Below are 9,958 nucleotides of genomic sequence, written 5' to 3'. Positions count from 1 at the left end.
CCACTGCTCTAGGCTACAACGTTAAAGTTCAATAGACTAAATATATAAAGCTATGAAACTTCACTTTGCCCTCAGCCAAAACGTTTTGCCAGGGAACAAATTATAGATTAATGAGACAAATCAAATAAATAAATAAATAAATCGCCCGTTAGATATACACAAGACGATTTATATCTCATGTTAAACCACTAGACTAGAGACATCCGAGCCAGCGGCAAACGCCAGCAGCACTAGCCGAGGAAAGGCTGTTCTCGGCGGGGTACATGAGCGCCGAGCGTCCGATTGCCTGGTTCTCACAACTCCGAAAACGTCAGATCAAATTTTCAAATAGGCGCTATCTTTATAAATAAACCAAAGATTTGAGCTTTAAACAACTACATTCTCGCCTGAAATACTCTTAAAACTACATTTCCGCTATTGAGGCTTGCTGGTTGGTGTGAGATGCATTCTGGGATACCTGGCTGTCTCAAATCCGTACAAGTCACCTCTCGATGCATCCTCGGTAAAAGGGGCGGATCAAGAACACATCCGGGGATTTGAACTGGACTTGGCTAGATGTGAACTTTGAATTGGAACAGTACTTGGGCAGCGACTGATGACGTTTCACAAGTCCACAAGAACACAAGTACAGACAAGAACACATATTGAGAACCGGCTATAGCCAACTATTTTAATGTTTGAGCAGCAAGCTCTTTGGCCGCTGATGCAACAGCAACCAATCAGCTGTGCTATGTAAATAACGACATGATTGCTACCAATAAGTTAAAGACCTATTAGCCTGTACAATTCAGACTTTCATGCCAGAACTACGTAATTAGTAGTCACAGAGGAAGGCAAAGAGTGTTGCCAGTGAGAGGATGGTTGTGGTCACCCTCTGACCCTTGGTACTTTTAATTGAGTCTAGTGGGCTTCCGGGTGTTTAAATTATAATTTTATCAGCCATGGCTCACTTGAACATTCCATCAATGTAAGTCTATGGGATTTTTCTGAGTATTGATCATCATTTTAGGAAAACCGAAAGTCCAATCAGTTAGAAAAGATATAGCAACCCAAGTCAGAACAGTCTGAAGGTCTGAGCCGAGTTTGGTGGATGTAGCTTTATACCTCTAGAAGGAAGCTTTAAGGCCATCTAAGCACTGGAGCTAAATTCAGCTGTCAGTTCACCTTTTAATGCTTAATCCTGTTCTGTACAAACACAGTTTAGTAATTTAAGGCAGTGACAACTGCATTTACAAAATTTTTACAAAAACTGAACATCTAGTGACGTACAACGAGAGATATGAGAGACAGCAGATGAGATATTCTGTTTACAGCATGGTAATTAGCATTGTTTGCTGGCTTTGACCACTCAAGGGTGAACATGTGGTTTTGAATCATTTTAGTCTCCATGTGGCTGAGGCTTAGACAGTAGCTGTTGAAGACCAAGAAATGTCTACAATCTTTGAATGTTTGCAGAAATTATAACAAAGGGATTTTTGCAGGATGGGAATGTGCCATTTTTATCACTACTGGCTTTCTTCTACAAAGAAAACCTGACACTTGTTGTGTGTTTTCACTGTATTAGACATATTTTACAGTGTTTTTCTATATTCTTGAACAATATATCTTATCAGGTCTGTAACATATTTTATTGTTTAGCCCAATTGCTGCCATATTAGCCTTCTACAAGAACTTCCATGGGTGAAAAGGTGAAATGTTTTCTGATTCAAAAAAGGGGGTGGGGGTGGGGTGGGGTGGGGTGGTGGTGGTGGTGGTGATGGGGGGGGGGGGGGGGGGGGGGGGGTTGGGGGTGACTGAATGTACCCTTACCCCAAAAAAGGATTTATTTACTCCAGTGTGTGTCATATGTCAAAGTAAGATATTAATAGACTAAAAATAAATAATTATAATACACATGCACTTTGAGATGGAAGCTGTGACCCATATATTTTAAAGCAATAAAGGTTTGACTTATAACTGATTTCATTAGGTAGGATGTCTGCTAGTCTGTCCATACATTTCTTGTGTCAAGAAAGCTCATGGGTAAAAAAAAACGGGTCAAGAAAGGTCATCATATATCAAAATATATGAGGCTGCCCATGTATAGATTCTGCTTAGTGTGCATGATCAACTTCTATAAAAGCCAAGAGAAGAGATGCAGAGAAGAGAAGTTCCATCAAGTGGTAAGAGCCTGTGCTGACTGTGACTGAAAGGAATTTAACATCATCACTTATGTGTCTGTACTCAAAGTAATTGTGTTTTTATTTATATTAATACATTTTAATAAATTGATTTTTTTTTTTTTTTTTTTTATCCAAGGGTAGTGAACATTTCATCTGGTCTCAAGGACAAAAGGCAAGTGAGTTTATGATTCAGTGTGTGGATAGGATAGAGGAAAACAGTTGTTATAGTCTGTATTATAGATGAAAACTGGTGAAGCATGCTGTTTTTAAAAACCTGTAATTTATTTACAAAGAAATGTGTTTAAAATGTATTAGTAAGATTAATTTAAGGAAGGGGTCCCATTGACCCTTTATGTTGGTGCCAAATATACCACCTATTGTATTCGCTTTTATTGTGTTGTATTGTATTCTGTTTTTCTTCTTCCACTTTTGAGTCTATGAGAGCCCATAGAACCCCTTGTGGGAAAGTTATACAAATTTGGGCCAAATGCAGAGGACATTTGACACATTTCTGTGCAGACTCAGACTGAGGAAACAGAAAAAGAAGCGGGAAAGGTCCAATTGATGATGCTATAATAGAGCAAAACATGAAATTGGTTCAAACTACAGAACTGATGGTCTGTCTGATTAAATTCAAACTTGGGATGCAGTGTTGCTATCATAATCCATCATGAGATTTGCATAAATATAAATCATTAGAAAAGTTAATATAATGAAACCAAATCTGTGACAGAAATTTCTTAATATTTGTCAGGAAATATTTGTCTGTTTCATACATACTCGTAGCAGGAGGATGCACTCAGGCAGAGAGACCACAAGTGAGACTCATAGTCGGCAGTGAAAATCTCTGTATTGTCCTGAAACTTCATATATGCCACAATTCGTATTGTACTGTATGTGCCATCCCCTGACACCAGCATTTCAATTTCATCACCAGAAAGACATATTCAATCAACATTTTTGCCATTAATGGGCCCCTTATCTGCTTCTTGCTTTCTGTCTAAACGTAGTATTGTTTTATGTGTCTGTATTCATGTGTAAGCCTACACTTAGGAATATGCCTCTTTCCTAACACAATTCCTGTGTTTTATATTTTATGTGTCTTGCCTTTGTTGAATATTTATGAAATTTGTAATGGATAAGTCTCTCTTTAGTAAGCCGTCACCATGAGTACAGACGCGGAGATGGCCGCTTATGGCAAAGCTGCCATTTACCTTCGTAAGCCTGAGAGGGAGAGAATGGAGGCTCAGGCCAAACCGTTTGATGCCAAGGCTGCCTGCTATGTGGTTGATGTCAAAGAGTTGTACCTCAAGGGAACAATCAAGAGCAAAGACGGTGGCAAAGTCACAGTTGTTTTGCTTGACACTAAGGAGGTAAATTTGAATTTCCATTTCATGTAGATGCTCATTAAATTACTTATTACATTGTTTTCTTTTATATCTAATATCTAATTTATCAAATTTATAGGAGAGAGTTGCTAAGGAAGAAGATGTCTACCCAATGAATCCTCCCAAGTATGACAAGATTGAGGACATGGCCATGATGACCCATCTCAATGAAGCCTCTGTGCTGTATAACCTCAAAGAGCGTTATGCTGCATGGATGATCTACGTAAGTTCTGAAACAACATAAAAAAAGCATTTAAGTTAATTTTGTCTGTGTTGTTGCAATCTGACCATGTCTCTGCTCATTTCAGACCTACTCCGGACTCTTCTGCGCAACTGTGAACCCCTACAAGTGGCTCCCAGTGTATGATTCAGAAGTGGTGTCTGCCTACAGAGGCAAAAAGCGTATGGAGGCCCCACCCCACATCTTCTCTGTCTCTGACAACGCATATCAGTTCATGCAGTGTGGTAGGACATTATGGAATTGAATGCTATATAATTCATTAAGATGAATTAGATGTTGCTGTTAATATAATAAATATTTACCGGATATTTAAAACATTTCAATCAACAGATAGAGAAAACCAGTCTGTCCTAATTACGTAAGTATTTTAATTTAATTTCAGACCATGACAAAAATGAAAAGTATAACATAGACGGAAATTTTATGGAGATATTTACAAAATAGAATTTAAGACTGAACAAAGATTGAATATACTTTGAAAAGTCTACATGTCTTTCAATCTTCTGTCTTCTAATCTCTTATGAACCAGTGGAGAATCTGGTGCTGGAAAGACTGTGAACACCAAACGTGTCATCCAGTACTTTGCCACAGTTGCAGTGTCAGGTGTCAAGAAAGAGGCCAGTAAAATAAAGGTACGAGATACAAAACTATGTCATATATATTATTTTAAAAGATGATGATTTACACTCATCTCACAAACTAAACGATATGTGAATTTGTGAAATGCCTATAAATTGTGTTTAGTCATGAAATAGAAAAACAATTGAAAATAAATGAAAACCCTTCAAACATCACAGGGCTCTCTTGAGGACCAGATCATTGCTGCCAACCCTCTGCTTGAGTCTTATGGTAATGCCAAGACTGTGAGAAATGACAACTCCTCTCGTTTTGTAAGTTAACCACTGTTTATTTACAGTACAGATGGTCAGTTGTGTTAAATTTGACTGTACAGAGTTATAAAGAGATTATAATAATTATTATTTATGTATTATGCTATTATGATTTAAACAGGGTAAATTCATCAGAATTCATTTCGGCACCACTGGAAAACTGGCTAGTGCTGACATTGAGACATGTAGGTGGACATGATTTAATTGATCCATCCTGAACAGTTGTCTTTGTCTGTCACTCTTCAGATGCTTGTGACTCAAGTACATTCTCTCAACAGATCTGCTGGAGAAGTCTAGAGTGTCATTCCAGCTTCCAGATGAGAGAGGCTACCATATCTTCTTCCAGATGATGACCAACCATAAGCCTGAGATTGTTGGTAAATGCACATATTTCATTCATTCAGTGTTTCAGATAATATTGTAAGATGCTCTTTCATAAATGCTGTGTATTTTACAGAAATGGCGCTCATCACCACCAACCCCTATGACTTCCCCATGTGCAGTCAGGGTCAGATCACAGTGGCCAGCATTGATGATAAAGTTGAGCTGGATGCTACTGATGTGAGTCATTGCTATTTGAATATTGACATATTCTATATAAATATGGCAAATCATATATTTTATTATTCTCTGTAATTTACAGGACGCTATTGACATTCTTGGTTTCACAAGTGAGGATAAAGTGGGCATCTACAAGTTCACTGGAGCTGTGCTGCATCATGGCAACATGAAGTTCAAGCAGAAGCAGCGTGAGGAGCAGGCTGAGCCTGATGGCACAGAGGGTGAGACTTGTGTTATCCTGGGCTTTAAAATAGTAACCATTGCACTGACTTTGCTGATAACAGAAACTGTGTATAAAATGTTTAGTATAAATATAAACTAGAAGTTGTGTGCATATCAATAAATCTAAAAACGAAAGGGAAAGGGAAAGTACCTAGTGCCTGATTTATTATAATTTTACACAAAAGACTCTATAGAGCAAAGATAATTTATTTAAAAATGTATTTAACAGAGGCTGACAAAATCGCCTACCTTCTGGGTTTGAACTCTGCTGACATGCTGAAGGGTTTGTGCTACCCCAGAGTCAAGGTCGGAAATGAGTATGTGACCAAAGGCCAGACCGTGCAACAGGTATAGTAACATTTCCAGCATGCCATGTAAAGTTCTGGCTAATTACTGCAGAAGCAGAATAAAATATCCACTCTATTCTACGTACAGGTGTACAACTCTGTTAGCGCCTTGGCCAAATCTATCTATGAGAGGATGTTCTTGTGGATGGTCATTCGTATCAACCAGATGTTGGACACAAAACAACAAAGAAATTTCTACATTGGCGTGTTGGATATTGCAGGCTTTGAGATCTTTGATGTAAGAATGATTATTTTATCTCTTTTTATGTCAAAATGAATGATATTCAGAAGGTAGTAAATGTTTCAGTCATTTTTTGTCCTCTAGTACAACAGCATGGAGCAGCTGTGTATCAACTTCACCAATGAGAAACTGCAACAGTTTTTCAACCACACCATGTTTGTGCTGGAGCAAGAGGAGTACAAGAAGGAGGGCATTGTTTGGGAGTTCATTGACTTCGGCATGGACTTGGCTTCTTGCATTGAGCTCATTGAGAAGGTTAACAATGGTTTATGAATTTATTAATTTCCATTGATCCTATTCTCAAAATCTCCTATTTTTGATAATAAACAACATTCTTTTATAAACAGCCCATGGGTATCTTCTCCATCCTTGAAGAGGAGTGCATGTTCCCCAAGGCTTCAGACGCTTCCTTCAAGAACAAGCTATATGATCAGCATCTTGGCAAGAACAAAGCTTTCGAGAAACCAAAGCCTGCCAAAGGCAAGGCTGAAGCCCACTTCTCCCTGGTTCACTACGCTGGAACTGTGGACTACAATGTCACTGGCTGGCTGGACAAGAACAAGGATCCACTGAATGATTCTGTTCTGCTGCTGTACCAGAAGTCTTCTGTCAAACTGCTGGCTACTCTCTACCCACCTGTTGTTGAGGGTAAAGAACAAATCTATTTAACAAGACTTTGATTCAGTTTTGAACTTTCTTTTTTGTTTTTGCATTTATACATGTTCCTTTGTATTTTTATCTCAATAGATACTACTAAAAAAGGAGGCAAGAAGAAGGGTGGCTCCATGCAGACTGTGTCCTCCCAGTTCAGGGTATGTATAGAGATGACATCACAGCAATATTGCTTTATTTAAAAAAAAAAAAAAAAGAACTACAAAGCATGCCAACCTTTTTCTTTTCTCCACAGGAGAACTTGGGCAAACTCATGACCAACTTGAGGGCCACTCACCCTCACTTTGTGCGTTGCCTGATTCCTAATGAGTCCAAGACTCCAGGTAAAGTATTAAAACAAATTTTTTTACAGATATTTTGGTTCTCAATATATATGATGAAGTTAATTTACCAAGTTCATGATGTAAACTGTTCGTTATAGGTCTCATGGAGAACTTCCTGGTTATCCACCAGCTGAGGTGTAACGGTGTTCTGGAGGGTATCAGAATCTGCACAAAGGGCTTCCCCAGCAGAATCCAGTATGGTGACTTTAAGCAGAGGTAATGGGACCACATGAAAACAACATTTCCTAGGAGGCTCCTAATCAAAAGATATGAAGAATTTTGATACATTTTCCACAGATACAAGGTGCTGAATGCCGCTGTTATCCCAGAGGGACAGTTTATGGATAACAAGAAGGCCTGTGAGAAACTCCTGGGATCCATCGACATTAATCATGACGACTACAGATTTGGACATACAAAGGTTCATTATTTAGCTTTACAAATTTCAAAGATTCAGTAATCATGGTCATTTAGCTTATAGAGTTTAAATCAATATATTTTGATTTACTGTTTTACATAAATTCAGGTGTTCTTCAAAGCTGGTCTTCTGGGTGTTCTTGAGGAGATGCGTGATGAGAAACTGGCTGCTCTGGTCACAATGACTCAGGCTCTCTGTCGTGGCTACGTGATGAGGAGGGAGTATGTGAAAATGACGGAGAGGAGGTGATTATTGTCATGAGTAAAGATGACATCAATGATAACTGTGCAAACTTAATGATGATTATGCCATTTAATGATGAATTATTCACAGGGAGTCGATTTACACCATCCAATACAACATCCGTTCATTCATGAATGTCAAACACTGGCCATGGATGAAGGTTTATTACAAGATTAAGCCTCTTCTTCAGAGTGCAGAGACTGAGAAGGAGCTGGCAAACATGAAAGAGGACTATACAAAATGCAAAGAGGCTTTGGTTAAGGCTGAAGCCAGAAAGAAGGAGCTTGAAGAGAAGATGGTAGCACTGCTGCAAGAGAAAAATGATCTGCAGCTGCAAGTAGCATCTGTGAGTATATTTTATAATGAACTGAATTTTGGCTACATTAAAAATGAGCAAGGTTGTTTCCAATGAAATAGCAATCTATTTTACTAACAGGAATCTGAGGGTCTCTCAGATGCTGAGGAGAGGTGTGAGGGTCTGATTAAAAGCAAAATCCAGCTTGAAGCTAAACTCAAGGAGACAACTGAGAGACTGGAGGATGAGGAAGAAATCAATGCTGAACTGACAGCCAAGAAGAGGAAACTGGAGGATGAGTGCTCTGAGCTGAAGAAAGACATTGATGACCTGGAGCTCACCTTGGCTAAAGTGGAGAAGGAGAAACATGCCACTGAGAATAAGGTTAGAGATTGAGTTGGTTTAAGATTAGATTTAATCTCTATTTTATATATTGATATAGAATATGAATTGTAATATTTAAGTTTACTTGGAACAAAAAATCCTACAGGTCAAGAACTTGACTGAGGAAATGGCAGCTCAGGATGAGAGCATTGCTAAGGTTACGAAGGAGAAGAAAGCCCTCCAAGAGGCACATCAGCAGACACTGGATGATCTTCAGGCTGAGGAGGACAAAGTCAACACCCTGACCAAATCCAAGACAAAGCTTGAGCAGCAAGTTGATGATGTGAGTTGATTATGTAAATTAATTATATTAATTCATCAAATCAACTGTTTTCTGCTGTGAACATATTTATATATCATTGTCCTGTAGCTTGAGGGTTCCCTTGAACAAGAGAAGAAGCTCCGCATGGACCTGGAGAGAACCAAGAGAAAGCTTGAAGGAGACCTGAAATTATCCCAAGAGTCCGTCATGGACCTGGAGAATGACAAGCAGCAATCTGATGAGAAAATAAAAAAGTAATTTAAGCAGGAAATCTTTGAAAACATTGAAAATTTGTATTGTTGTGTTATGTTTTTTTTTTTTACAACTACTTATTGTTGAACAGGAAAGACTTTGAAACAAGTCAGCTGCTCAGCAAGATTGAAGATGAACAATCTCTAGGTGCTCAACTCCAGAAGAAAATCAAGGAGCTTCAGGTATTTTGAGATTTGTTTAAAACTTTACATCATTATGATCAAATACAGATAACCAAAAATCAAATTAACTACTTACCACCATAGGCCCGCATTGAGGAACTGGAGGAAGAGATCGAGGCTGAGCGCGCTGCTCGTGCCAAGGTTGAGAAGCAGAGAGCTGATCTCTCCAGGGAACTTGAGGAGATCAGTGAGAGGCTTGAGGAGGCTGGAGGAGCCACTTCTGCTCAGATTGAGATGAATAAGAAGCGTGAAGCTGAATTCCAGAAGCTGCGTCGTGATCTTGAAGAGTCCACCCTCCAGCATGAAGCTACTGCTGGTGCCCTCCGCAAGAAGCAGGCAGACAGTGTGGCTGAGCTGGGAGAGCAAATCGACAACCTGCAGCGTGTCAAGCAGAAGCTTGAGAAAGAGAAGAGCGAATTCAAAATGGAGATCGATGATCTTTCCAGCAACATGGAGGCTGTTGCCAAAGCAAAGGTTGGGAAATATTCTAAAGAATATATGTGACCCATGCTGGCAAAATGAGTCGGAATACGCATGTGCTAATTTCGAGCTACGGGCATATGTAAATTTAGATCCCAATGCTCCAAATAGTAATTAAACATCTAAAATGATCTTTATTTTTATGTTTTCTGAGAGGTGTACCTTCCTAAATCTTTCCTTTGTTCTAATAATCCATGAAAAATTGCCATTTTTCTTTACTCGCTTCTCAACGACTGGTGCTTCCCCTCAGCACAAGTTTTAATATTCATAGTGAATTCTCGATGACTTAAGTCTGAACCAATGAAATATGATTTTTAAACTCATGCTGATGTAAACAAAATGATCTTACTTGCACTGACTGACAGATCAACACAAAGCAGAAAGACGCCTCTCAG

General features: G+C 38.9%; 1 protein-coding gene across 3 annotated transcripts in view; it reads left to right on the top strand.

The window, feature by feature from the left end:
* The first annotated feature begins 1,947 nt into the window (after window positions 1–1,947).
* LOC311294052 (myosin heavy chain, fast skeletal muscle-like) overlaps window positions 1,948–9,958 on the top strand; it is a 37,797-nt gene continuing 29,786 nt past the window's right edge. Inside the window, exons 1-27 of one of the 3 annotated variants that reach the window (XM_084414701.1) lie at window positions 1,948–2,162; window positions 2,299–2,334; window positions 3,317–3,535; window positions 3,630–3,773; window positions 3,859–4,015; window positions 4,122–4,149; window positions 4,321–4,423; window positions 4,589–4,681; window positions 4,803–4,866; window positions 4,960–5,058; window positions 5,139–5,242; window positions 5,325–5,463; window positions 5,694–5,812; window positions 5,900–6,049; window positions 6,137–6,307; window positions 6,400–6,700; window positions 6,800–6,864; window positions 6,960–7,047; window positions 7,146–7,263; window positions 7,345–7,468; window positions 7,574–7,710; window positions 7,799–8,054; window positions 8,145–8,387; window positions 8,494–8,670; window positions 8,758–8,903; window positions 8,993–9,083; window positions 9,168–9,557. In XM_084414701.1, coding sequence (XP_084270827.1) covers window positions 3,329–3,535; window positions 3,630–3,773; window positions 3,859–4,015; window positions 4,122–4,149; window positions 4,321–4,423; window positions 4,589–4,681; window positions 4,803–4,866; window positions 4,960–5,058; window positions 5,139–5,242; window positions 5,325–5,463; window positions 5,694–5,812; window positions 5,900–6,049; window positions 6,137–6,307; window positions 6,400–6,700; window positions 6,800–6,864; window positions 6,960–7,047; window positions 7,146–7,263; window positions 7,345–7,468; window positions 7,574–7,710; window positions 7,799–8,054; window positions 8,145–8,387; window positions 8,494–8,670; window positions 8,758–8,903; window positions 8,993–9,083; window positions 9,168–9,557 — 3,714 coding nt within the window. In that variant the 5' untranslated portion in view covers window positions 1,948–2,162; window positions 2,299–2,334; window positions 3,317–3,328. Of the gene's footprint in view, window positions 2,163–2,298; window positions 2,335–3,305; window positions 3,536–3,629; window positions 3,774–3,858; window positions 4,016–4,121; window positions 4,150–4,320; window positions 4,424–4,588; window positions 4,682–4,802; window positions 4,867–4,959; window positions 5,059–5,138; window positions 5,243–5,324; window positions 5,464–5,693; window positions 5,813–5,899; window positions 6,050–6,136; window positions 6,308–6,399; window positions 6,701–6,799; window positions 6,865–6,959; window positions 7,048–7,145; window positions 7,264–7,344; window positions 7,469–7,573; window positions 7,711–7,798; window positions 8,055–8,144; window positions 8,388–8,493; window positions 8,671–8,757; window positions 8,904–8,992; window positions 9,084–9,167; window positions 9,558–9,958 lie in introns of those variants that run through there. The other 2 variants (XM_084414702.1, XM_084414703.1) reach the window with 2 other exon arrangements.

The sequence above is a fragment of the Rutilus rutilus genome (assembly GCF_951802725.1).
Source record: "Rutilus rutilus genome assembly, chromosome: 7".
NCBI lineage: Eukaryota > Metazoa > Chordata > Actinopteri > Cypriniformes > Leuciscidae > Rutilus > Rutilus rutilus.
The sequence above is the reverse complement of the archived record's forward strand: the minus strand, read 5'-3'. Positions and strand labels throughout refer to the sequence as shown.